Source organism: Micromys minutus, assembly GCF_963924665.1.
Source record: "Micromys minutus genome assembly, chromosome: 18".
NCBI classification, from domain to species: Eukaryota; Metazoa; Chordata; class Mammalia; order Rodentia; family Muridae; genus Micromys; species Micromys minutus.
The window spans coordinates 50,715,173-50,743,103 of record NC_137953.1 but is presented as its reverse complement, the minus strand read 5'-3'; the positions used below and the strand labels follow the sequence as shown (position 1 = coordinate 50,743,103).

Here is a 27,931-nt window from a genome sequence, read left to right as displayed (position 1 = left end):
GGAGGTGGCTGCTTACCAAGGGGTAACTTCTGGCCAGACAAGTCCTGGATAAGGCTATTCCTAACTCAGGGCAGAACCGGCAGCTGCTCCTGACCGGGACTGGACAGGAGGTGAGCTGGCTAGTCTCCAGTAAGCAGGACCGGTGGGCAGGCCTCAGGTGAGATGCAATGGCCTTCGTGCTCCACCAGGCCTGCAGGACACTGGCAGCCTGGAACACAGGGCCTCACACAGTGGGCTGCCAGCTCCCCTAGGGGTATGTGTTGGTTGAAACAGGTACGGGGACAAGGTGGTCCACACTCATCAAATACAAAGCCACGGTCCACAGGGCAGCCCACCACTGCAGGCAGAGAAGAAAGCAAAATCACAGAGGTCCCCCAGCACCCCTCTAGCTGTTACTCCATACGTTACAGGTTCCCTGTGCCCTCCCTGTCCAGACTTAAGTCTACTGGGCTGCCCCCCTTTCTGTTCTATGCCCTCCATCAATGCAAACTGGTATCACCCCCTTACCACAGAGGGTAGGACCCCTCCACACAGGAATCACCCCTGCCCGGTGACAGTGGCTAGCGTAGGCTTCAAGGGCGTCACAGAGACAGGTGTCAGCTGGGGAGCCTGGCCCACAAGCACACAAGTCGTACACACAGGCAGCAAAGAAGGGTTCTGGTGGCACCACAGCATGGCAGTGACTGAACGGCGAAGTCTTCAGGATCCCGCACCGGGCATTGGCCTCACGCCTGGCACGGTAGCCTGCTGCCCGGCACGGGTCTACCTCTCGGCCTGCAGAACATGGCCGGCCAGGCCCCAGTCCCTTGGTGACCTACATAGAGAGAGCAACCATGATGTGAAAACATGGCCGGCAAAAATCTGCCTTCAATCAGGACGGGTCATGCTCCCGTAAACAAACTCTCTGCTACAAGCTACTACAGAAAGTAGAGGTGTGAGCCAGTCTGGAAGAGGAAGGACATTAATGGGGAGACCAAGAAAAGGTGGCAGGGGAGGTGAATAAAATGCATTATACACATGTATAAAAATATCAAAATGAAATAAATTATTATGTATAAATAATATATGCTTATTTTTAAGGGCCAGGCACACTGGTACACACCCGTGATCCCAGCATTAGGAGGCTGGGACAGGAGGTTCCTGGGCTGGATACATGGCAAGACTTTGTATCAGAAAAGAAAAAGCAAAGGTACCATAGCTGTCCCTTCAAACACAGCACATGCTGGGCTGCAGATACAGCAGTTGGAAGAGTGCTTGTCTCCTGCACAAAGCCCCGCCTTTGATGCTCTGGGTGGCATGAAAAACTGAAAATGGCGGCACATTCGTGTGATCTCAGCACTTGGAGACAGGCAGGACTTGCAGCTCAGTGCTATTCCTGACTACACAGAGAGTTTCAAGGACAGTCTGGGTCATGCTGAGACCCTGTCTCAGAACAAAACAAAAAGAATCAAAAGTGCCCACCGGGGTGTGATCCTGGTTCTTGGGAGGTTGGGATGAGCAGGTAGCAGGTAGGAGCCCAGTTTGGCTACCTAACAAGACTCTACATCAAAACCCACACCAGTAAGACAGCAAAGAAAAGCACCATCTCCATTCATCTTGTCCTCTTTTTACAAATAACCTAAGGCTAACCAATGGCTTGATCAAGGTCCCATATCCAGTGAGTAACCGAGTATGCTGTAGGGTTTTGGGTGACATGGCTTCCTTACAGGCCATCCTGTCTCTTGCATTAACTAAGGTAGGTTTTTAGCCCTTGGCTTCCATGACAACGCAAAAGTCTGTCTTGGGTCCCATAGCAGGGGCCTGTACCCAGTTCCTTTAGCCTATTGCAATTCAACTTCCTGCTCCCAAGTTACTCACCTTCCAGCTATTCCCAAATGCTGCCTCTGTGGGCAGGAGCCTCCCATCTGGACCCTGCAGATCATCCTGGGCAAAGCCATTGAAGTTCCCACAGAGGCCACAAGTCTGTCCCCTGTAAGAGCTGGGAACTCTCACCTCCACCTGGGATTGTCCATCCCAAAGTACCTGTACAGAGAGGCTGGAACTAGGGAGGAGTAAGGACGGAGACCCCAAGGAGCTCACTCACTAATTTGGTAGTCCCCCTGCTGTGGGGTGGATAGGTGCACACTGCTCATTGAAGGACACTTTCCCAGCCTGTATACATGGCTATAACACTGGCCAAACACTAATGTCAGGGAGAGCTGCCACTGCTCCTGGGCATCTTTCAACTGGGCTCCAGGTGAAACAAGACCTACTTCCTGAGAATCACTGTCTTGGGGACTTAAGGAAGGCACAGCACCATCAGAGTTGGGGTCAAGTGTCCTCAGCTTGGGTTTGTAAGTTATGGCTTGGGTTGCAAGCTGGAGACCAAGTTACTTTTCCACATGGGAGTCAGGAGAGTCCTCAGAGACCACCAGAGCACCTTGACTGTCTCCTGATCCACTGACTTCATACCCAGACTCAGTATAGAGTACGAAGGTCTCTGACACCGATTCCTTCTTAAGGATGTAAGTTACATTCTCCCACCGCTGCCTTCTCCTCCCACCAGGCAGGAGCAGACGCCTGCCTTGGAAGTTACAGAAGCATCAGCAGTACTAAGGGTCCAGGAGCACCCTGTTGTGCCCTTTGGCCACACCTGAAGCCCAGGCTGGGCATGCAGGATCACAGTGTGACCTCGAAGCTCAATGTACAACAGTGGCTCCCGAAGAAAGGGCAAAGTCACTGTGTGCTGGTCCACCTGGAAAAGAGGCGGCGGGGGAGGGAGAGGCCACGTCAGGTCAGACAGACGGACTGTGGAAGACTGACCCTCCCTGGGTCCTTGGCTCACCATCACCATCCTGCCCTGCAGCAGCCTCACAGCCAAGGTTCCCAACAGCACGGCTACCTCTTGGGTCCAGGCCACACCCCTCCGGCCCCGGTCGTCATTAGTCACGTGCACACTGTGAGGAGGAAGGGCCCGGGTGCCAGAGGTCAGAGGTGCCAGGTTTAGGTGTCAGGGAGAAGGAAAGAGGGAGTTCATACCTGAAGGCCTCGCCGTGGCAGTCCTTCGCCAGCACGTAGCTACAGCTGCCTTGGAAGTGCAGCAGGCGGCCATCGAAGGTGCGGTAATGGGGATCTCCGAAGGCCATGCAAGAAGCCAGCCGGGGCAAACAGTGGGGACAGCAGCTGCCGGGACTCAAGGCAGGGACCTCATCCTGGCCTCAGACGCAAACACAGTCACAGGACACTCCTCTGTCAAGCCTCAGCCCTCCCGTGGTCTCTCTGATCCCTTGGGCCCAGGTTCACCCCCTGGTGGTCACTCCAGGAACATCACTAGCCCTGGCTCCCTGGTTCGCAGATGACACAGAAGCCCAAGCCCCCTCCCATCGCACCGGGATGGGAGTGCCCTGTGTGCCCTGGCCCTACAACCTCCAACCAAGGCACTCACCCGGCCACACGCGAGTTTCCTGCAGCGCTGGCTCTGGCAGTGCACAGTGCCAGCCACACAGGAGCAGCTGGTGCAGGCGTCCACTGTCCAGTGTTCTCCTGAGGCCACCCAGCGGCCCTGATGCATGCATGACTGGGTAGGGTCTGAGGAGAAATGAGACAGGTTTAGTGCCCTACCCAAACACAGCAGTGCTTCTGGACGGACATCCATTTCTCCTCAGACGGTGTGGAGGAGGACCTCAGCAGGGGAGTGAGGGAGTCAGCAGGACCCAGCAACACTAGCATAACCTGCGCCTGCCACACGTGATCTGAGGAAGTGAGCAAAGGGAGGCAGGTCTAGCATCACCAGCAAATATGGGCCATGTGAGTGACGGGGGTATCGTTCTGCTGGCCAAGGAGTTGAGGCTCTATTCCCACTTGCACCATTGGTGGGGCAGACAGGGGGACTTGCCTATGTTACCCTTCCTCCATCAACACACCCCCCGACTTGGCACTGCTCAAGGCCCGTGCCAGCTTTAGGCACCTTTAGCCATAAGGACAGGAGAGCTCTTGGCTCTCCTCAAGGTATGCTCTGAACAGCCCCACTAAAGACAGATATCATTGTTTAGGGATTTCCCGAAGGAGTCAGGCTGTGGAGGTTTCAGTGAAAATGGCCCCCTATAGATGACAGGGAGAGGCATTACAAGAGGTGTGGCTTGCTGGTGTGCCACAGGGGGAGGGCTTTGAGGTTTTACAAGGTCAAGCCAGGCCCAGTGTCTCTCTGTCTCTTCCCGCTGCCTGTATGTAGATCCAGATGTAGAACTCTCAGCCACTTTTCCAGCACCATGTCCCCCTGCAGCCCCTGTGCTTCCTGTCCCGATGATAATGGCCTAAACCTCTGAACCCGTAAGTCAGTCCCAAATATTTTCCTTCATAATAGTTGCCACAGTCATGGTGTCTCTTCACAGCAAAAAAAACCCTAACTAAGACCCGGGCCATGACCTGCAATTTCTGTGTCTCCTCCACAGTTCCTCTGGTCCACAAGAATATCCAGCAGCACAGGTGGGCGTGGAGCCCAGGCCTCAGCTCCTCGCCCAGCACAATGCAGCTGCTGCCCACAGGGCCCCTATTGGCTGGAGGATGTTGTCCTGCCTCCCTTGACCCACCCTCTTGTCCCCAGGTTACACTGGTGCAGGTCATGGCAGTGTTGCTGGGGTCCTCCCGGCTCTCCATGCCAACTCTCCAGAATGCAGTCTGTGAAGGTGGAATGAATGTCCTCCCTATGTGCTCTCTCCTCATTCCACCAGCACCCAAGGGCGCCAATTCCTTCAGCAAGCCTCCAGCAAGCCTGGTGTGTCTGGTGGAATGCAAATTCAGGCTGCTTGCTTATAAAGTCCTAGAGACCCAAAATGCCAGTCCCTGGAACCCTCAGTGGGACTGATGCCCGCCTGCAAAGTGCATCATCTACAGTGAGCCTGGGGTCCTTACGGCCCCCGAGAAACCCTCAGGCTTGAGAATGCAGGCTTTGGTCCCTATTCCTTCTGCTGCATGGGTCTCTCTCCACCCATGTGAATAGCTCCTCTATTTCCACAAAAAGGAACATTTTAACTGCAGACCTCAGGGCACCCACAAATGCCATCCCTCCTCCAACCTAGGCTTCTCTCTGATGGGGAGACCAAGCCTGGCCCCTCACCTTTACACACAGGGCAGCAGCTGCCAGGGGCTGTGTGGCGTTCCCACAGGGGACAGCTGAGCTCAGGACAGTCCCGGTGAGTGCAGACCCATGTCAGATCCTGTTGTGACCATGGAAATACAACATGGAGAAACCCGCAGACCTTGTGAAGCGGTGGGGACAGGGTTGGGAGTAGGGTGTAGACACTGGGGCAGGTGTCAGAGTGAGCAGCAGCTCAGCTGCTGAGAGGAAGGGCTCAGCCTCAGCTCACAGCGCAGGAGAAGGGGTTGGAGGGCTCTCAGGGTCCCCACAGCAAGAGCACCCACCCGGCACTGGCAGGTGTAGCAGGGGTCCGGTGGCACCAGCTCAGACCCCAGCAGGTCCTCTGTGCAGTTACCCAGTGCCTCTGTGAAAGCAAGAACCAGTGTGGGGTACCAGAGTCAGGCTAGGACTCAGTCCCAGCTCTGTCCTCAGGATTCTGTCTTACACAGACAAACATCCCCAGAACCCGAAAATTTAGGAACTTTTTTTTTGGAAAGTTAGCTCACTATTCATGATCCATGAATTTGCATGCCACCCTTGCACAGGGACCATGATAATCCCCACAGCAAAGAAATCTGTCCTTTGCTAGCCCAATTTTAGTCTATGTGCTGCCAAAGCAGGCATCTTTAGCATCCCGGAGAACTTGGCTTTGCTAAGAGAGGCGGGGCTGGAAACAGCAGGGCTCTCTCAGCATGCCCTCAGGGAGCGTGGAGCACTGAGCACAGCAGGCCATCGGGCCTGTTGTCACTTCCCTTCCTGTGATCTCCCAAAGGCGGAAGGAAGAACTGAGGCAGCCCAGGTTCCAGCATGGTCCCACTAAACTGATGGACAAATTAATTTATTTCTCAGAGTCCCCTTTTTTTTTTTTTTTTCATTTCCGGATCACCTGACTGGGTGGCTGTGAAAATAAGGTGAGTTGCAGTTGATTAGTGTGTGGTATGCAGAAGGTGCTTAATAGAGGAGGCTTCTTCTCACTCCTGCGGCTCATCCTAACAAGTACTATAAGGATAGATCTTCTGATGGAAGCCATGGTGGTTTTACATTATGAATGTACTGAATACTCTGAGCTGTGTGTAACTAAAGCTGGCTAAGGTGAAAGTGTCACCACAGAGCTGTATGTCCTTACAGTAAGGAGTGTAAGAGGGCAGCAGGGCAGAGGCCCCGCGGAGAACCCTGCCAGTATGTACGAAGACTGTGTGTGCATGCCAAGCCCAGCCATCCTGCCCAGGATGCACTTCACTGATAACAGCTGGCTTCTGCACCAAAGGTGGATGGCCGGGCTGAGCACACTCCAAGCCTCAAATCTAGGAAACAGTCGTGCTATTTTACAATATTTATAATAAAAATACAACTCTCTTTACTCCTACATATTCTTTTTTTTTTTTTTTTTTTTTTTTTTTTTTTGAGACTGGGTTTCTCTGTTAGTCCAGGTTGGCCTCAAACTCCTGCTTCTGCCTCCTGAGTGCTGGGATTAAAGGCGAGCGCCACCACAGCCTGCCCAGCATCTTTATAAATTCTTATTTGAAGAAACAGAATGGCTTTCTCTATCCCCTCAGTGTCCCTTTGCCTCACAGCTCCCAAAGAGCCAGAGGATAACTGCTACCCTGCAGTGCCACCTACCAGATGCTTTACCAGATGGCACCCGCTTTGGCGGCCAGCTCTCCCAACCCCCAGCTTGCCAAGCACCTCTCCCTTTGGAATAGAATGAGCCTTGTCAACATAGGCAAGAGCTTCCAGAACTGTCTGCTTGGGTCAGGAGAGGGCTGTGGGCGGAGACCAGCTCACTCTACTAGCATTTCTCCGGAGGGGCAGCCCATAGCCTGGGACTCACGGGCACAGGCGGGACAGCAGTGCTGGGGGCCAGGAGGAAGAAGCTGGCTTGGTGGGCAGTCCACCAGACTGGGGCACTGCCGCCGGTGACAGTGAAAGCTGGGGGACCCCTCGTGTTTCAGCTGCAACAAGAATGAGCAGAGGTGAGTCCAAAGCCATGGAACCCGAGCTGCTCTTAGGCACCAGGATCCCCCCCCCCCATCTGCTGCACCCGTCTTTGGGTGCTGAGGGCGGGTCAGCTTGCTCTTAATCTGGAGATGATGATCTTTTTCAAGTTCCTGGGGTCCGACCCGTCATGTGACCTTTAACCCCTGGGCATTCTTCATACCCCTCCCACATCACTGCCTGGCTTATAACACCATCCACCATTATATCTGGTCTTGATGATGCATCTCATGAAGCCCAGGCTGGTCTCAAACTTGATGTGTAGCCAAGGCTTGCCTTGAATTCCTGGTCCTTTATGCTAGGATTATAGACATATCCTGTGTACGTGGTGCTGAGCGTGATGCTAGGGCGTGTGCATACTAGGCAACCACTTCACCAACTGAAACACGTATCCCCAGACCTCATAATTACGTTTGAAGTAAAATGTTCACCCTTTCCATGTGGGTTCTCATTATCCATGAACACTACCATCCCAAAGACCAGCCAGGGGTCCATCTGCAGCCTCCCCACTCAGACCTGCGTCCTGTCTGAATCCAGACCTGCTCCCACACACTCTGATCCCCGTGGTCTTGCTCCATGAAGTTTGGAACCCCACACTTCCAGCCCCCACATTCTGCCCTCTCCTACCTCGCAGATGCACACTTCACATGGGTCTGCCCCAGGCTGGAAGCTCTCCCCAGGTTTATACTTTCTGCCCTTGTGCTCACAGCCTTGAGGTAAGACAAGAACAGAACAGAACAAGGAGCCTCTAGGCTGCCAGCAGAACAGAGTAGCCGCTGCTCCACCCTCCAGCTCCTGCTCCCCACTCTGGAACTAGAGAGCAAGGACGGAGGCAACTTCTTCTGGAGCCCCTCTCACACCCAGAGAGGGGTGACTGCTCATCTCCCACCCAAGGCTCCCCCACCCCCAACTCCGACCCCAGGTTCCTAGTACCAGAGCATCGAGGACAGCAGTCACTGGGCCCCTGCTGGGGCCAGACGCAGGCGCTAACACACTGGACTTGGGCACAAGTGACGATGCCTTTGTGACACATGCAGGAGGAACAGGGGCTGTCTGCCGGTACCCAGCTACTACCTTCAGGATGCTCCTTCCCATGAGCAATGCAGCCTGGGTCCCAGAAGGCAGAGGTAAGGTTTGAGTCTTAGATCTGAACTTCTGCACCCACAACCCCACCTGTGGTCAGCATGGAACCAAGGGACTCTGCAGGCACTGAGGTGGGGGTTCTGCAGGCACTGGGGGGCTCCGCAGGCACTGGGGGGGTTTGCAGGCATTGGGGGGCTCCGCAGACATCGGGGGGCTCCGCAGGCACTGGGGGGGGTTTGCAGGCATTGGGGGGCTCCGCAGGCACTGGGGGGGTTGCAGGCATTGGGGGCTCTGCAGGCACTGGGGGGGATTGCAGGCATTGGGGGGCTCCGCAGACATCGGGGGGCTCCGCAGGGATGTGGTATGGATGTTGACTAGGGTAGAACTCATGTCTATGGAGGTGTAAGGAGCCACTTGCTTGTTTGATCAAGGCTGCAAGCACCAGACAGCACTGGTACAAAGCAGGTATGTAGTAGGCAGACACAGAATGCGTGAATTGTCCTGTCACTACCCATGTGCCCCACGTATCTCTCCAAGCCTCAGTCGTCTGTATTTAGTGGGAATTCTATCTGGCCTGCCTCGTTCACCAGAGATGCTGATCCAATTCTGGATTAACTACACAGGACAGGGTGAGAGGCAGCAGGCTGGCCAAAAAAGACTGGGGTTCTCAAATCACCGGCCAGAATGTACACCTCAACCCTGATACCTGCTATGTGAGTGACCAGGCAAATGATGTCACTTATGTCAGCTCCCTTTTCTTGTCGTTAAAAACAAGGGGGTGGGGACCAGGGAGACACGTTTGCTATCCACCCAGGTTGCATCCCTGGGATCCATGTGGTGAAGGACGATAAAAAGGACTCCCATAAGTTGTCGTCTGATTGCCACATGCAAGCTGTGATGTGCTCCCCAACCAAAAGAAATGAATGAATGTAATAAAAATGGGATGAAGAATAACATTTATAGATCATGGTGCTCCTTAAAATGAGGGGGGAGAGAGAGATGCTTAGCTCAGGGTCTAGTACACTGCATATATAAGGTGCTCAATACTTGTTATTAATGATGATTACTATGGCCGAGGGAGCGGCCACATGGAGAGGAATCTAGCCAACCCACTAAGGGTGTGATGCTCTGGGAGAGAAAAGGCTGAATGTTGCTTAGGGGACAGCCAAGAACTGAGGCAAGAGAGGCAGAAGGAGGGTTACAGAGCCAGGGGCTTCAGCGTGAGTACAGGGTAGGGTATACCTGTGCACCGAGGACAACAGGTCCCTGGTTCTGTGACCTGAAGCAAGCAGGGCAGAGGTGGGCAGTGGAGCCTCATACAGCTGACCTGGCCAGCCTGCCAGCAGGAGATCCAGGGTCAAGTTTGCCATGGAGACTCGGACCCAGAAGCATGGGCCCCCCCTACCCAGCCATGCTTCTACATACCAGACAGCGGCAACGCTCACAGCTGCCCTCCGGTCCCTCAAACTCCTCTCCATCTTGGTGTTCTCGGCCCTGAGAGAGGCAGCCTATGGGAGACATGTTTCCTGTGGGAAGGGAGTCTGTACCACCCTGCCCCACCTCAGAGCTGGCAGAAGGAGCCGGGGCAGATAGGCACAGGTGCCAGGCACACAGAAGGTAGCTGCAAACCATGCTCACTGAGACAGACAGGGCAGAAGCAGGGGCCTGGAGAAGGGTGTGTGCAGGCAGCCGGAGGACATGGTTTCTTTCGACATCGCATAGAACCTTCCTGGGGGAGAGATCACACTGTTACTCGGATTCCCAAGTCACCTTCAAGTCAGTCTGCACTACCTGCATGGCGGGCACCCTACCAAGCTTATCCAGCCCTTTCCCCTGGCCAGAGACCTGACCCCAACCTTGTCCCACCAGATGTCACAAGCAAAATGTGTTCCTTGCAACCTAGGTGCAGACGAAAGGAAGATGAAGGATGGGAAGATGCCAAGACCCCGGAGATTCAGCTCACCTCGCAGGTGCAGAGGGAGCAGGTGGGGTCAAGAGGGTCAGGAAGGGTCTCTCCAAGGTCAGCGGTGATCCCGTGGTACAAGCATCCTGGCAAAATGGAGAATGTGATGGGAAGGCCACCGGCACCAGAGCCCTCTTGTCACTTGCATGAACACACACACACATACAGAGCCATGTTGAGGACCCTCCCCCCCAAAAAAAAAACCCACACGGTTTAGCTAGAGATAGTATGGCAGAGGAGGACAGGAAGGGGTGGAGCAAGGGACAAAAACATCCAGGCTACAGGATTTTGCAGAGATTTGCATGTTGGGAGAGGCTGGAAGACAGTGGATGGGAAATGGGGGTGAAAGGCCAAGGGGCGTGTCCTGACTACATGGGAGAGGACAGGGTGGCACCAGCATGCTGGATGTGTGGCCAAATGGGGTGGGTCAGAGAGGGTTGGGCAGGAGAAGCTGCCCCTCCTGGTTGGTGACTCAAGGGCAATGGGAACCACTGGATAGTTTTCAGGGGGTGACATTTTAAGAGGGCAGCAAGACAGTTTAAGAGTAAGAAAGTTCAGAACGCAAAAGACCAATGAGTGAGGTGACAGTGGGACAAAGAGGGCAAGGCATGCACATGGGAATTCTGGGGGGTAAGAGAATGTGTGTGCACACGTGTGCATGCGTGCGATTGTCTGTGTGTAATCGTGTGTGAATATATGTGTGTGCGCGTGTATCTCAGAGTCGAGGTGTGTGTGTGTGTGTGTGTGTGTGTGTGTGTGTGTGTATCTCAGAGTTGAGGTGTGTGTGTGTGTGTGTGTGTGTGTGTGTGTATCTCAGGGTTCAATTGATGGGGTTCCCCATGGTATACAAACTTCCTGCCCACTGGTGCCTAGTCATCTGGGAGCCCCGTAGGAGTGAGGGGGAGGGGAGGTGCCCTCCTACCCTGGCAGGTGGGACAACAGTGCTCAGGCCTGAGGAGCGGGTGGCTGCAGGCTGGAGGCTCGCAGGGCCGGCGGGTACAAGTCACAAAGCCTCCAAGGCAGGTGCACAGGTTGCAGGCTTCCCGGGGGTCTGGGAACTCCTGGCCGCTCAGATAGGTTACTCCCAAATACTCACAGCCTATCAGAGGAGGAACCAAAGAGGAGGGCAGAGAGGGGCAAGAGGACAGCAGTCATTCCCAGAGCTTGACCTGGAGGTGTGGGGGATAGGTCCAGGCTCTATCTAGTGAAGGAGACTTATTTGGGTGGGGTTTGGACAGGCAACTAGGCAGGCTCCCCTTTGCCCCTGCAAGTTTCAAGTGTCCATCTGTAGAATAAATCCACAAGGCTCTGCCCACAGCGTTAAGTGCTTATCGGGCCACTGCTAGTAGACCAGTTCTCCCAGACTAGAGTTAGGGATACAGTGTCGGCTCAGAGGTAGCCTGTTCCCAATACTTGGTCAAACTCAGGTTGATTAAGGAAGAGATAATCTGGCCTGCACCCCTCTATGACACTCTACCTGTATCCCCTTTATAAGAAAGTGGCTCCGCAGTTAAGAGCACTTGTTACTCTTGCAGGTGACCCTGAATTCCATCCCCAGCACCCACATGGTGACTCGGGAGCATCTGTGACTCTAGTCCCAGGGAATCTGATACCAATTCTGACTTCTGAAGGCATTAGGCACCACACATGGTACACAGACATACATGCTGCCAAAACTCTCATACACACAAACTAATAAATCTAAAAACACAAACAACAACAACAAAATAAAACCCACCCAGGTGAACAGGGTATAGTGACACACACCTATAATCCCAGCACTTGTGAAATGGAGACAGTGGACGGGAGGGGAGAGAGGCGGTCGAGTGGCTAAGCATATATTTGCAGTAAGCACTAGGAACCGAGGTCAGCTCCTAATATCCAAGCAAACAGCCAAACTGGGCCGTCCCTCAGCCCCAGCTCAGTGGAAACAGACAAAGGGCTGCCGGAGCTTGCTGGCTGTCAGTTTAGCTCCAGGATCACTAGGAGACATTGTGTCAAGAAAAACAATGAAGAAGAGTGATAGTGTTTGGATTTTTACACACACATACACGTAAACGCACACCAGATTAAAGAGTGTGAGATCTAACGCACATACACAAATATATCAGATACATTCTTAAAGTTTATTCATAATTTTATGTGCACTGGTGTTTTGTTTGTGTATGCGTCCATGTAAGGGTGTCAGATACCGGAGTTACAGACAGCTGTGAGCTACCGTGTGGTGTGGGAATTAAACCCGGGTCCTCTGGAAGACAGTCATCAGTGTTACCGACCACTCAGTCATCTCTCCAGACCCTAGATTTTTCTTTGAAGCAGAATCCCATATCACTGAAGCTGGCCTTGAGCTCTCTTCTTTGAGGATTTAAGTTCTTTTTTTTTTTTTTAAAGATTCTTTTTTTTTTAAATATTTATTTATTGTGAGTACACTGTAGCGTCTTCAGACACACCAGAAGAGGGCATCTGATTCTATTACAGATGGTTGTGAGCCACCATGTGGTTATTGAACTCAGGACCTTTGGAAGAGCACTCAGCGCTCTTAACCACTGAGCCATCTCTCCAGCCCCAAGGATTTAAGTTCTATTTTAAGGAATGGAAGAGGGCATTTATTTTTTTTTAGATTTATTTTATTTTATTTCATATGAGTGCACTGTAGCTGTCTTCAGACACACCAGAAGAGGGCATCGGCTCCCATTACAGATGGCTGTACAGATGAGCTCAGGACCTCTAGAAGAGCAGTCTGTTCTAAACACCAAGCCATCTCTCCAGCCCTGGCCTTGAACTTTTGATCTTGCTATCTAAACTGTCTCAGTACTAGAGCTGCAAGCATGGGCCACCACGCCCGAGTAGAATTTAGCAGCATTGCATTTTAATTGTATTCACTCTAATGGTAACCCTATTTGTGACAAGCCTAACTTTTTTCATTTATTCCATCTAGAGGGCTAAGGAGATGTCTCAGTGCATAAAGGATTGCCAGCATGCCTGACAATCCGAGTTCAGTCCTTGGGAACACAGGGTAGAAAAGAGACCTGATTCCTGACAATTGTCCTCTGACTTCCACCCTGTTCATTTGAGGAAAGTCACTAAATAAATAAAATTACACTTGGTAGAAGATGCTAGAATAAGTTGGGTTTGCTGATGGAGGCCTATAAGCCAGCATCTGGGAGGGGAGAGAAGCACAGAACAAATGATTCTTCCATTATACAGCAAGATGGAGGCCAGCATGGGTTACATGACAGCCTGTCTCAAAAAATAAAGATGGCTAAGATAACACGAATGATACGGAGTGGGGAGCTTTCTTACATGCCTGATAGGCTTCGGCCATTTGCCCAAGTTCACACAACCAAATTATTTGAGAACAAGAGAAAATTCAGGCATCGGTGCAGGACAATTTGTTGTTTTTGTTTTGTGAGACAGAATAGTAGCCCTGGCTGTCCTGCAAGTCTCTAAGTAGACCAGGCTGCCCTCGAAGTCAGAAATCTGCCTGCCTCTGCCTCCCGAGGCTTGGAATTAAAGGTGTGTGTCACCACCGCCTCCTTTTCTTACTGTAAAACTTATTTTACGGTTTTGATCTACTTTGGGGCAGTGAAGAGGAGGCTGGCCTGGCTTTCCCGGGTTCCACACTCACCCTCACAGGCAGGACAGCAGTCTTCCCTGGCGGGAAAGGGACACGGTGCAGGGGCACAAGCCCTGGGTTCACAGTTGACACTGCCTTCCCAGCAGAGGCACACGTGGCACGAGACATTGGGTGATACAAAGCTCTCCCCACTGGCAAACTCTTTCCTCTGATACAGGCAGCCTAGGGGGAAGGGCAGTGACTGGGGGGGACCATGGTGGCTGGGGGCCAGACCGTGGTTACCAGTGAACCTCCGTCCTTAATTTCTACCTAAAGTAGGTAGGAGAGACGAGAAAGGAGGACCCCAGGGAAGGCGCATCTGTAAGTGGGGAGCAGTGTATTAAGGCTGGAGACCAATAGCAGATGGCAAAGAGAGGGGAGTTGCCACCCAGGGTGCCACAAAGGAGGTACCGTCGCAAGAGGGGCAGCAGGCGCCCCGGCGCGGGTGGGTGCAAGGCGCAGGAGGGCAGGGCAGCCGCTGGCAGGACACCGAGCCGTCCAGGCAGAGGCAGCGGCTGCAGGGATCTCCGGGTTGGAGAAAGTGCTCCTGGTGGCGGACTAGGACCTTATCCCCTGACTGTGGGCAGCCAGCAGGGACATCTGAGGAAAGAGTAGGTTAATCAAGACAAAGGAGTGGAGGGGAGGGGTGGCTGGGGGAGCGGTGCCTACCCGGGCACCGAGGGCAGCAGTCTCCGGGAGTGAGGACTGGCTGCGGACAGGACAGTGGCGGACAGCGACGCACCAGGCACTGTACATTGCCGCTCTGCGAAAGGACAGACCATTGAAGCCAAGTCGGGTTACTGCGAAGTGGCCCCCGCCCCGTACACACCTCCCAGCCCTTATGCGGCTCCCCTTTCCTCACCAGACATCGACACAAGCGACACAGGTCAGTGGGGTGCGGGAAGTCCTCTCCGTTGGGGTACTCTTTCCCACCAAAGGCACAACCTGAGGAGGAGGCAGCTATGGGCCTCTGTCCCCAGGGGTAACCCCAGTGGGGTCCTCCACACCAGGTACACTCACCTTTGCAGTCATTCCTGCAGCAGGTGCCTGGCAGAGGGTGACTACAGGGGGCGCTGGGGCAGGCACGGAGCTGGCAGTGAGCCTGGCCTTCCTGACAGTGGCACTCCTGGCAGGGGTCTCTTGGATGTGGGAATCGCTCCCCATCTACAAACACCTGTGCCTCCAAGATGCAGTCTGGGCACCAGACAGTGGAGACCGGAGCTCAGGCAGAACCGAAGCGCTGGGTTCCGCCTGCAGCTTCTCCCAAGCTCCCAGAATCCAGAGCCACCAGTTTGGAGGTTGTCTCCAGCCAAGGAAAAGAGGGGGCCGTGTGTAGCAATGTGAGTCCCTTTCTCTTTGTTTGCAGATGGAGATGGATGTGTGTCTCTGAGGGTGCTGAGTAAAGCTTACACGTGTGTGTGCCTACACCCACGGGGACTGTGCTGTCATCCTGCCCCCGCTGCAGGAACCTGTGTTACTTGGGTACATCGGTGAGTGCATCTGAGAGGATTTGTAGGGTGACAGGGAAGGGTGGTCCCCTAACACAAAAGGATAACAAATCTTTATTTCCCTCCCAGCCATGTCCTTGTGAGTTTTGGAGAGGTTTCAGTTATGTGGGACCAAAAATACATACGAAAGCCATCGCTGTGTGACAACAGGGTCTGGGCCCCAAGGCCAGACAGACAAATGCTTACCTGGACACTTGGGGCAGCACTGGCCCGGTCCACTCTGGGGCTTGGCACAGGTTACAGAAGGACATTTGATCAACGAGCACCTCACAGTCCCATCCTGGAAGCAGGGAAGAGGCTACGGGAGGGAGCCCAGGAGGGGCTGGCTCTGGGGGCGGCTGTGGGCCTGGGAATGTACCTCACAGTGGCAGGTCTGACAAGGGCTGTCCACATCTGTGAAGTTCTGCCCACTAGCGTACACCGTGCTGTGGTAGGTGCAGCTCTCACAGCTAGGGCAGCAGGCACCTGAGTGGGGCAGGCTGGTCAGGTTGGCCGGTCAAAGCCAGAGAAGACAGGATCTGGCTGGGTACTCACCGGGCGGCTGGGTAGGATGTTCACAGGGTACAGGGGAGCAAAGCACGGCCCTGCACACAGGTACTCCATCTTGGCAGGAACAGACAGTACAGGGCTGGTCATCTGGCTCCCACTGGATCCCCTCAGCAAACTCCTCACCATTGAGCACACAAGCTGCACCGAGGAGGTCTGTCACCATGGCAACCTTCATCCATCCTTGTCCTTCCCAGCCCACAGGCAGCCTGGCTCATATCCTCTGCTCAAACTCTGAAATGCCTAGTGGACCACCCTTTCTGGACTGGGGTTCTCCCATGGAAATAGTACCCTCAACAGTTGCTCCCCAACATAGACACACACCTGAGCAGAGCTGGGGGCTGGAGACAGAGCGGACACAGGGGGTGACCGGGCAGTCCTGTTCTTCACAGGATACTTCACCAGCCTAGGAAGAAGGTTAAGTGAGAAGCCTGTAAGAATAATACAGAGGGCTGGAGAGATGGCTCAGCCGTTAAGAGCACTGACTGCTCTTCCAGAGGTCCTGAGTTCAAATCCCAGCAACCACATGGTGGTTCACAACCATCTGTAATGAGATCTGATGCCCTCTTCTGGTGTGTCTGAAGACAGCTACAGTGTACTGATATAAATAAAATAAATAAATCTTAAAAAAAAAAAAAAAAAAAAAAAAAAACAAAAGAAATGTCCCAGAGCTGGGCAGAAGGTAGGGCCACTGACTGACCTGGCAGGTGCACCGAAGGCAGCGGCCATCCTCTTGGAGGGTGAAGGTCTCCTGGCTCCGATATTCGTGTCCCTGGTATTTACAGCCTGGACAGGGGGACAGGGCTAGTAGCTGAGCAGGAAGCACCATGCCACTCCAAGGCATTACTTCCATCCTGAGGAAGATCACCTAGGCATGTCCTTTAGGCTACCACAGAGCCGTGTGCACCTTGAGAGGCTGGGATCCGCTGTGGGGTAGGGATGTAGGTGCCGGGCAAGAAGAGCTCACCACCGTCCAGAGCCTGTCTCTAGGTGGTGCCTACCCCCGCGCATGGTGAATGATGACCCTGTCCCCACTCACCATCACAGACAGGGCAGCATCGCCCAGGAATCCTGCCCGGATGTCTGCAGGGTGCAGGCGGGCAGGGCAGAGGCTCACACTGGACACTCCCGTTCTGCCAACAGGGCGGAGTCAGCAGGAAGCAGGCAGGGCCCGAAGCCAGGCCCCCTGCCCTGCAGCTATACTCACAGCACAGCGGCAGCTGGAGCAGGGGTCCTGGGAACCCACAGGCTCCCCACTGCTGTGCTCCCGCCCATTTAGGAAACAGCCTGTTGGAGAAAGGTGCTCGGGTTCTCATCAGGGGAAACTCACTGCCAGCCATCAGCACTTCCGGCCTCTCTAGAGACCCCGTCCCAGTCCTGACTCACCGTCACACACCGGGCAGCAGGTGCCTGGAAGGGGCCTGGCAGGGTATGGACACAGGCTGGCACACTCGCGCTGGCGACACTGGATGCGGCCCTCCTGACAAGGGTGGGTAAAGGAGAGAGCCCCCCCCTCCAGAGTTCAGCTTCAGATTTGTAGGTTGAAACGGCTGATCAACCTCAGAATGTGTTCTCTTTTGAGAACAGTGTTGAAGACGTAGTTAGTTACTAGGTATTACTGGACTAGGTTGGCTCCTCATCTAACATGACCAGCGTTCCTCTGAAAAGGGGAACTCAGATTCAGACACACTCACAGAGAGAATGTCACAATGCTGGAGGGATGGATCTGCCGCTAAGAGTGCTGACTGCTGGGGGTGGGGGGGTGGCTCAGTGGCTAAGAGCACTGGCTGCTCTTCCCAAATCCCAGCAACCACATAGTGGCTCACAACCATCTGTAATTGGATCTGATGCCCTCTTCTGGCGTGTCTGAAGACAGCTATAGTGCACCCACATACATAAAATAACTTTTTAATGTAAGAAATATATTTATGAAAAAAGAAGAAAACCAAGGCCAGCTGTAGTGACACACAGCTTTAACTCCAACACTTGGAAGACAGAGGCCACAGACCTCTGTGAGGTCAAGGCCAGTCTGGTCTATATAGTAGGATTCTGTCTTTTTTTTTTTATAATCTATAAATGAAACGTAAGAATAAAACCTTAAAAATATGTGGATGCTACGGAAACCAAAGAATGCTGACAGTGACCAGAAGCCAGCACAGCCCTCCCTCCCAGCCAATCAAACCTCCCACCCCTTGGGTCTTGAACTTCTGGCTTCCAGAACCATGGATTGTATCATGTCATTTCAAGTCACTTACTCTGTACTCCTTAGTTACAGAAGCCTCAGGAAACTAGCATGTCACTTGGCTATCTGTGACTCAGTTTACCTATCTGCGCATAGGTTTGTGGGGTTGAAAGTGGGGGAGTGTGACTCAGGAAGCCAGTCGTACTTGTTCCAATAGCCCTACATCCTTCCTACTCCCCTCTGAACTCACACTTCAAGGCCTAGGGGAGCCTCACCCACCTGGGCGGTCCCACAGCCAGGACGCTGAAGGACGAAATAACACAAGCCATGGAAGCCTCAGAAAATGTTTTTTAAGTAGAAAAAGGAAACAAAGAAAATGAAAACTTAACACTGTAATTTACCTATCACATGTGAAATATTATTTCTACATGCAATCAACACAGAATATTAGTAAGATGTTTTCCATCCCTTTGTATTCTGCTGCCTCTTCAGTTGTCTTGGTTTCTTCCTTTCCTTTTCTTTTTTCTTTCTTTTTTTTTTGTTTTTTGTTTTGTTTTGTTTTTGTTGTGACAAGGTTTCACCCATATTGTCCTCATAGTCATGGTTTTCCTTCTTTGGGATCACAGGCATATGTAACCACATCCAATTTATACCTTTGTTTTTGTTTTTGAGACAGGGTATTACTATGTAGCCCAGGCTAGCCACAAATTTATGAATTTCTCATCTCTGCCACCTAAATACTGAGATCAAAGGCATTTGCTACCACATGCTCTGCAATAGTTCTAGCCAACCACATCTTAAGGGATCATGTTACCAGGCTTGATACCTCCACTGTAGTCCTCACTCCCAGGAACTCTGGCTACCCAGTGTCTCCTGCCCTAATGGCTCTCCACGAATCATGAACTTTGTGGGCCAAGATTACCAGCCTGCAGAACAGACAGGGCAAACAGGCAAGCCCAGCAAGCTGCCTGCTCACAGGACCCACAAAACAACGGACTGTATCTCTGTCTCCTTTCTGTGTCTGTAGATGTGGCCCATGGAATGAAATAAAGAATCCAGAGGGCTTGGTGGCAGAACAGGTGAGGAACACTCGTCCCCAACAGCAGCCCTAGGACTCACCAGGCACTGGCAGATGCGGCAGGGGTCTCTAGGAGTGGTCCACTCTTGGCCGTGGTCCCTGTGAGAGTTACCATCTGTGCAGCCTGGGGCTGAGGACAGAGAATAATTCTAACAGCAGGTATCCTGGGCCCCATCTTGGTTTCCTCTCCACCCTCCTCTTACGCTCCTACCTCTGACTCTCAGGGACTCTCGATGCCCCAGGCAGGGTAAGGTTCTCACCATTCCTCAGCACACTCTTCCAAACCTCCCTACACAGCACAGCCCCACTGTGGTGGCTGCTCCTCCTCTCCCTCTAAGCATAGGTCCCCCAAACACACACACCCAAAGGCAAGTCCAAGTCTTTGAACATTCAGTCCTCTTCCCACACTCCTGTCTCATTTTTCTCACCCCTTCCCAAACTGTTCTTTATCTAAAGTGTCGATCCAGCGAGGATCCCCCTGGAATGCATCTAGAGGACTTGGTCTCCCCTTAGGTTCAGCAGTGCCTGGTCCCTGCTTCTGCCTCTTGCCTGTGTAACTCTACTTTATAGTGTTGATGTGAATTGGGGTCACCATCTAGCGGTAATCCCTGATGTCTGGGCACCCAGAGCAGATGAGAACTATTGATGATTGATTATACAGCACCAGAAGGTGTATCACATGCACCCTACAAATGGAGAAACCAAAGCACAATGACTTATAGTCATGGAACTGACTAAGAGACAGTGGGGAGTTTTGAATTCAGGTACTGTAGCTCCAGAATGTGCTGGACTAGCATTGCTTGTCCACTGATCAAACATCAGTCTGGAAGGGAGGGCTCTGGAGTGGAGAAATAGGAACAACCTGATGGGGACTCTACAAAAAAAAGAAGTGTCACAGGGACTAGAAAGATGGCTCAGTACTTAAGACCACTGACTTCTCTTCCAGAGGGCATGAGTTCTATCCTCAGCACCCAGCTCCACAGGCATGGCACACATGGTGCACAGGCATGTAACGTAAACAAAACAAATATCCATACACATTAAACTAATGAATGAATAAATGGGAGGGTGATGGGTTCTCACCTTGGCAGACTGGGCAGCACTGTCCAGGCCTCAGGACTGGATTGTGGCAGGGACTTGGCGAACATTTCACAGGCACACATCGAACCAGGCTCCTCTACAATGGACAATGTCCTTAACACCCCTGCACATGACCTCCAGCAAGTGTAAGGTGGGCAGGTGTCCAGTAGGGACGGAGGGAGAGATCTCAATGGCACCAGGCTCAGAAGACACGTACAGAGCTAACCTTGATTGACATGCAGAACGGGACAGAGAGGGTCCAGGAACGCAGGCCTGGGCAGAGGCTGCACCAACTCACCAGACAAGAGCACTGGAGGCATGGGTTGGACCTGGACAGGAAGCTGCTCCCTTCCTGGTGAAGCTGCCCTTCATACTCACAGCCTAGAAGGATGACAAGGGGTCACCAGAGAGCATGAAGGAAAGATAGAACCCCGGGGAAGGCTCACTCAATAGGTGTGGCCCCACTGAGGCCGAGGGGATGAGTTACCTGGCCGGCAGATGGGGCAACACTCTCCAGGTGGGGTGAAGCTCTCCAGACAGTTGAGCTCAGAGCATGAAGGCTTCTGGCACTGTACAGCTCCTGCCTGCAGACACCAAACCCTCCTTGAATTCTCCCCACCATCCATGCCGGGATATCCTGCTAACCTCAAAGCTCTAGCAGGCTCCAGAACCTGATGCCCAGAGGCAGGGCCAAGCCTGGGGTAAGGCAGAACAACAGGGACATTAACAGTGGCAGAGGCTAGACCTAATTCTCTTACCTGTCCAGCTTGGGCTACCCAGTAAGTTTCAGGCTACAGTATGAGATCATATCTCAAGAAATAAAAAAGCAAACATGGTGGTGCACACTTGGGATGCTAGCAGAGGCTGGAGGATCAGAATTTCACTCTCAAAAGAAAAAAAAAGGTCCCCATTATTATGTGGGTATACTTAATATATATATTTTAAGTGCATTTTACTTGAAATTCAGATTTTGCAAAGCCTAGCTAAGAAATGAACTCGGGAGGCAGAGGCAGGAGGACATCTGTGAGTTTGAGGTCAACCTGCTCACACAGCAAGTTCTAGGCCGGCCAGTGCTGGATATGAGTCTGAGGCAAACAAAAAGCTCCTGCGAAGTCACTGCCTTCCCTCACCCAGCTCTGTTCGAGTCACTGGTGCTACTGCTCTTCAGGTCCCCAAGTCTGACTTCTTATTCCGTGGGATTGAACTCTGAGTGGATCCTACAGTCAGGGGGCCTGCTCTGTAGAAACAGAGCCTGCTTGCAGCCCCCTGTCCTCTCTGGCCCTGTGCCCAGAGCAGCCTTCCAACCGGTCTCTGCATTTGTTCCATGCTGGGCAGATGAGTATGGAGGCCTCTTAAGCATTCCTCTTTCTGGGGCAATCCCACCAAGAAGCTTTGGGGCCCAACAGGTTTGTGGAGACTGAGCTCCGAAAAGTAGAACCTGTTGGAATCCCAAAGTCATAGATGAAAGTCTGGGCAGAACAGGCAGGCAGACTCCCTAACACGAGCAGAGCATGTCGGTGGTGGGTGGTTAAAGAGAGGCAGACAGGAGACAGCAACAGGTGGGAGACGTCTAGGTGGGTCTGAGGCTCTCACCAGACAGCGGCAGGTGGTGCAGGCATCTGGGGAGAAGGTCTCCCCATGACCATAGGACTGCCCATTGTGGCTGCAGCCTGAGGGGAAGACACCGATGTCACCCAAGTTCCCTCTCCAGGCCCCCAGATAACCACGATGGGAGGATGGGAGGATACTGACCGCGGCAGTGGGGCAGGTTGGGCTGGGGGTCACAGTGCGTGTCCCCATCACGGCACACACAGGCATCAGGCCCCCAGCACTGGGGGGAGCTTGAGCAGCACCCACAGGACTCCAGCCGCACCACCCTGGCTTGCAGGTCCCTGTTCTGGGGAAAGCAAGAGGGGGAGGTGGGAGGCCCAGCTCAACTTCCTTTATGAGCAGCTTTCTTATGTGAGACAGAGAAACTGAGGCAGGATACGAAGAATTTCTGAGCAGAGGTGTGTGCCCTATACTCAGCATGTTTTAAGGAAGATAAAACTATTCCTTGCGCACAGAATTTTAGGACTTGTTCTATGCTCCAATAATTACAGAGTAATTTGGAGTGGGGGGTGAGCCTTGGCTGGTGGTTACTTGTAAAGCTCAGTCTGATCGTAAACTCATGCCAATCCTCCTGCCTCAGTCTTTCAGGTTCCGGTATTACAGGCATGCATCATTCTGTCTGGCGTTTAAAGACATTTATTACCCAGCCATGGTCTTTCCTAGTGGTGCCTTGTGTTTGGCAGTATTCCATTCTCTTTGCCAAATCCTTGAAAGACTATGTAAGCCCATCTCAAAATGAAGAGGTCTTAAGACCAGGTCAGATAAGAACCTCTCTGTATTTTCACAACAAAATTCTAAGGGCTGAGGAGATACACCTTAGTGGTACAGTCCTTGCCCACCATGTGTGAGGACCTGGGTTTACTCTCAAGCACCATCAAAACAAAAAGCAAACAGACAAAACAAGGGCCAAGGAGGTGGCTCTGTGGTCGAGATCAACTCCTTCAGAGGACCTGGTGGCTAGTAACAGTCTGTAACTCCAGTTCCAAGAGCCTCAACACCCTCTTCTGAGCTTGAAAACCAGCAGGCACTCAGCATGGTGAGCAGTCATACATGCACACAAACACCCATACACATAAAATAAAAATAAATCTTAAAAAAATAAGATAAACACAAAGGTTGGTCATTGTGGTGCAGTGCCTTTAATTCCAGCTCTCTGTGAGTTCAAGGCTAGCCTGGTCTACACAGTAAATTCCAGGACAGATGGGGTATGTTAGAGAGACACTTTCTAAAACAAAACAAACAACAAACCCAAATTTTAGTGTCTTCAGAGCCTCCAAACTCAAGCTCCGCTCCCTTCTCCCAATCAATATACAAAGCCTACCCCGCCCCATCCCGGCCCTGACCGTACCTGCTTTCTGAGGTCAGTCACCTCTGCCTCCAGCCGTTCCAGCCTCGCCTTCAGGGGGCACAACTGCTGTTGGTGGGTCTCACCAGGGGCCAAGGGTACCTGCTGATAGTCAGCAGGTCTAGGCTGCTCTCTGGAGACCTCTGCACCTGAAGGGCACAAGAACCCAGTGTGACCTGTAGGCTGGTAAGGTCTCCTGGGTCTCTGAGTCATACAGGAGACAAGGGTCACCTGTGCCCTGTCCTTTCCACCTACTGCTCGGGGGAGGAGACTCGGTCTATAAAGGTGCTGAAGTGGAAGCAAGGAGGCAGGAATACCATGACAATGCAGAAATGAGAGGAGGCAGAAGCCCTGAATGCCTGAATGCACGGAAGTGGCCTACATCAATTTCCCAAAGGGGACACAGCAGTACTCCAACCCAGCCCCCCTGCAGCCTGCTGTAACTGTGGGGATCTTTAGTCATGGAGGTGGGCTGCTTGGACCCACTGTGGGTCAGAGATGGCTCGGAGGTCTGGCCGGGTTAGGATCCAGAGACAGCACAGGCTGAAATGCCAGACCAGGGTGTTGGATACGTGCAAGAAGGGCTCTTTAACGAGCTTGGCGAGCTGGTGTGTGTACATCACGCATGTCCACTCATCCATAGCTGTCAGTAAATGAGCAGCTTGGAGAAAGGGGCTCTGCCCACCCCGCTGTTTACAGGAGCCGCCATATTGGATGGAATGGGCTCTGGAAAGCAAAATCTAGCTGTGCTGAACTTGGCAAAGCCTCGGGTGGATGCCACACTCCGGGCACAGTGAAGACTGTCTGTCCCTCGTGCTAGACAACATCATGACCAGGAAGGAAGCCTTAGGCCTGGGGTGGGCCCCAGCTACATCCCCTTCACCTTATGTCCACTCCCAAGTCAGGAAGGTAGAGGAGAGGGCGCTTCCCACAGACATCTAGGAAGTGGGAGTCTCCCCAGAGGTGGTGACCAGGAAAGGGGCTGGAGGAGATAACTGGCCTTTCTTCCCCACAGTGGCAAGTCAATCAGCACAGTTGGAGTAAGCGAGAGTCTTTCTCCTAGGGACACTAGGTCTGGAGGCAGGGGGATATCACCTACTCCTTTCTTTATGCTGCCAGCCCGTGTCTCAATGAATGCCACCTCAGTTACTTAAGGTAAGAATCTGGGGCTCAGCACTACCCCTGTATCCTTAGTTCCTACCAATCTCTGGTTTCCCTCAGTTGTCTCAAAACCCACCGCCTCCTCTCCTTCCCCACCCCATCCCCCGCGGTCTTCACAGAGGAGAAAGCCCCTACTTCCGTTTGCTCCTCTCACACAGCACAAGGCGCCAAGCAGCAAGTTAAGATTTCATCCGACCCTACCCCTCTCCCACCAGAGGTCCTAGCCTTCACACCACCAGCATCCTACCTAATGTGTTCTCACCTTGTTCCCAGAAATCGCCACTGTCTTGACATGGTCCCTCCCCTCAACTTCCATCCACAAGGATAAACAGCGTCTGAGGATCTGAAACCCTTCACCCAAGCGTGATCTCCTCTAGCTACCCTACCCCTAAAGCCCCAGCACCCAACCAGCTTCTTCAGCTTTGCTTAGGCAGGCACAACAGAGGGGTCAAGGAGTCAGTCGGGGTGTCCTCCGGGATCCCCAGCTAAAGACAGACTCAGTCCCTTTTCCTGGAAGATCTGCAGACAGTCCTGGAAGTGGCACGAGCTTGGATGCTCACCAGAAACTTCTGGTTCCCCCTCGCCCTCTTCCTACCCGTTCCTGCAGAGACCACCCGGTCGTGCAAGCCCCAAGACTTACATTATAGCCTGACAGGACGAGGTTAGTTCCCACAGAGCGCGCTCCCCCTCCCCCCTTCCTTCTCAATACAAATAATTAACTTCAGATACCCAGATGCCAGGACAGCCCCTGCTTCCCTGCTGCTCAGGACTCCTCGTCAGGGACTGCAGGAGGATTTGGCCCGGTTCAGCAACCCCTGTCTGGCCGCCCTGCCCCCACCCTGCTCGCCCACCGACGGGAGGGACGGAGAGGGCACCAAGGCCGGCCGGGGACACGCAGCCCAGGCGGGCTGGAGAAGTGGTCTGGCCCGGTCCGACGGTCTGCTGGGCTGAGCCAGAAGCTGAAGAACACCCAGGACGCCCCCACTCACCCTGAGCGGCCAGCGCCAAGCTCCCGAGGTGCAGGAACAGCGGTAGCAGCGCCGCCCGAGCCCCGGCCATGCTCGCTAGACCCGCCTCGCTGTAGGTCTGGGCTCCGAGGCTCTGAGGGAGGCGGGGTGCAGACTCAAGCCGCCGCCCACCCAGGCCGTTCTCCGCCCCTTGGTGCCCGCTCCCCTACCCCACCTTGGGCTTCTCACCGCCCCCGCCCGGTGCCCCCTGAGGATCCTGACCCACAGCAGTGTTCCAAGTTCTGCAGGAAGTTGGGTGAGGGGTGGGGGACCCAGACCATCCAGGTCCCTGCCCTTTCAGGCTGCTCATCCTCTAGGGGTCCCGGTGACTTTTCTTTCACCTCATGGAGTTATGGGAACAGAAGGCAAAGCTGGGTTGAAACCCCTCTGCGAGGGGCTGGAGAGATGATTAAGAGCATTTGCTACTTTGTAGAGGACTGGAGTTGTTCACAGCACCCATGTGGCTGTTCACTGTCTTTATTCTTGTACCTGTTTCCTTCCAACCTTTATTCCACCCTAATCCCTTCTAAGCCCGTCCCAAAATAAATAACCCCTAGCTTCCCTTGTGGCCTCTGTTTCCCTGTTTATAAGCAGTAAAACCAGCGTCCACTTTAGATCAGTACAGTGAACAGCAAGCGAAGTCACCTAAATTAAGAATCTAGGGGGCTGAAATACAAGATGCCTGGGTGTAAACTGGCGTGGTGCCGTACACCCGAATCCCAGCTTTCCCGATTGATGTAAGAGGATCAGAAGTTTCAAGGCCGTCATAGACTACAGAGCAGGTTTGAAACCAGCCTGGGATACATGAATGAGAGCCTGAATAAAACACACACACACACACACACACACACACACACACACACACACACACACACACACACACACACACACAGGGCTGGGGGAAGGGAGGGAGGGAGGGAGGGGGCCCGAGAGTCAGGCTTAGGCCTCCCTTCTCTGGTTAGATGAACTGCTTTTCCCCAGTCAGAATGCAGGGGGACCTCGGGGCTCAGCCCTAGTAGGAAGCCCTGGGCTTACTTCAGGGGAGGAGCCTAGGGCTGGGAAAGAACTCTGTGCAGCTGGGAAGGCAGGATGGGGCCCCCTGTTCACAGGCACAGGGACATAGAGGGTGGAGCTGTAAATCCAGCCAAAGAAGTCCCTGTCTTGGCCTTGAAGACCTGGAATGTGAAGTCACCTTCCCCAGCTGGGCAGGGCAGGAACTGAAGGTCTCCCTCGGGGTCAAGGCTTGAGAGAAAGAGGGCAGGGTCTCTTCTTCGAAGATGTATTGACCCCTCCTGGGGTTAAGCAGTTTGCACAGGGAGGAGGGAGAGTGTGACTAAACCTTGCCTCTGTGTCTTGGAACTAGGGTCATGCTACAACAGAAAAGCCAGAGCCAATGGAAGCCAGTGAAAGCAGGAACTAGTAGCTCTTGTCCAACCCCGGAAGAGAGAGGGAGAGAGAGAGAGACAGAGACAGAGCAGAGGAGATACAGAGAAAAGACAGAGAAGAAAAGAAGAGGCAAAAAAGAATATGCTCTAGTCTCTAGTCTAGGCTGACCTCAAATTCCATATGTAGCCAAAGGCGAACTTAAACTTCTGATTCTCCTGCCTCCTGAGTGCTAAGGTTACAGAGACTTACAACCATGGAGATTACTACATTTAGTGTTCCAAATGGAACAGGGCTTCATGAATGCAAGGAAACACTCTTTCAGCTGAGCCACATCTCCAGCAGGAACATTGTTTCTGTCTCCTGGGTGCCTCTTGCACAGTTGTTGGAGAACGATGGGGTTAGGGTTGCAGACCAGGCAGGAACAAGGAGGCCAGGTCTCATACTGGGTCTGGTCTACTGCTTAATTCTGTGTGATCTCAGACAGTGACCGACTTCTTTCTCTTTCTAAGATGTATTTACTAGTGTTGTGGGGAGGCAGGTGGGGGTGTTTGGACATTGCACAAACTACAGCATGTATGTGGACCTAAGAGGGTGATTCCAGGAATCGGTTTTCTCCCTCCACTGCGGACCTAACTTAGATCATCAGTCTTTTCACTATAAGCACTTTACCCGCTGAGCTATCCCACCAGCCCACAGTAGCCAATTTCTCTTCTTTGGCCCTCACTTCTAATCACCTTCCTCAGAGACTATTTGTGTGGATTGAAAATATTAATTCTACCAGGCCACAAACTGAGCTCCAAGAAAACCAGAGCTACACAGAGAAACCCTATCACAAATACATACATACATGCATTCATTCATACATACATACATACATACATGCATGCATACATACATGCATGCATGCATACATACATGCATGCATACATACATACATGCATGCATACATACATACATACGTGCATGCATACATACATACGTGCATGCATACATACATACATGCATGCATGCATGCATACATACATACATACATACATACATACATACAAACATACAAACATACATACATACCTGGAAGGGGCAACGATCTTAATGATTCCTGGCCTGTGGTACTTTTCTCATGGTCTCTAATTTGTACTCCAACCATGCAGAGTGGGGTGCCTCTGCCCCTCTTTCACCTATAAACCACCTGAGGCATCCTGGGTAAGCTGTTCAAAGTCCTATTTTATGTAAGCCCAGAGTCTGGATTCAATG

The 27,931-nt window shown here is 52.8% G+C and overlaps 1 protein-coding gene across 1 annotated transcript; it reads right to left on the bottom strand.

Moving 5' to 3' along the window:
- KCP (kielin cysteine rich BMP regulator) lies at nucleotides 1–25,343 on the bottom strand (the record flags this gene model as incomplete). Its single annotated transcript, XM_080932440.1, has 38 exons — nucleotides 1–337; nucleotides 508–814; nucleotides 1,858–2,022; nucleotides 2,633–2,734; nucleotides 2,825–2,936; nucleotides 3,019–3,191; nucleotides 3,425–3,567; nucleotides 5,096–5,195; nucleotides 5,401–5,480; nucleotides 6,948–7,068; nucleotides 7,739–7,821; nucleotides 8,045–8,218; nucleotides 9,437–9,530; nucleotides 9,620–9,702; nucleotides 9,833–9,923; nucleotides 10,158–10,243; nucleotides 11,080–11,256; nucleotides 13,786–13,956; nucleotides 14,185–14,373; nucleotides 14,443–14,536; nucleotides 14,636–14,718; nucleotides 14,794–14,967; nucleotides 15,468–15,561; nucleotides 15,640–15,746; nucleotides 15,816–15,968; nucleotides 16,152–16,233; nucleotides 16,528–16,613; nucleotides 16,867–16,960; nucleotides 17,035–17,114; nucleotides 17,214–17,307; nucleotides 19,129–19,217; nucleotides 20,171–20,264; nucleotides 20,466–20,548; nucleotides 20,655–20,751; nucleotides 21,761–21,837; nucleotides 21,920–22,064; nucleotides 23,127–23,272; nucleotides 25,274–25,343. 38 exons carry the CDS (start codon nucleotides 25,341–25,343, stop codon nucleotides 120–122), a joined length of 4,611 nt encoding a protein of 1,536 aa, XP_080788566.1. The 3' UTR covers nucleotides 1–119.
- Between the last annotated feature and the right edge of the window lie 2,588 nt (nucleotides 25,344–27,931).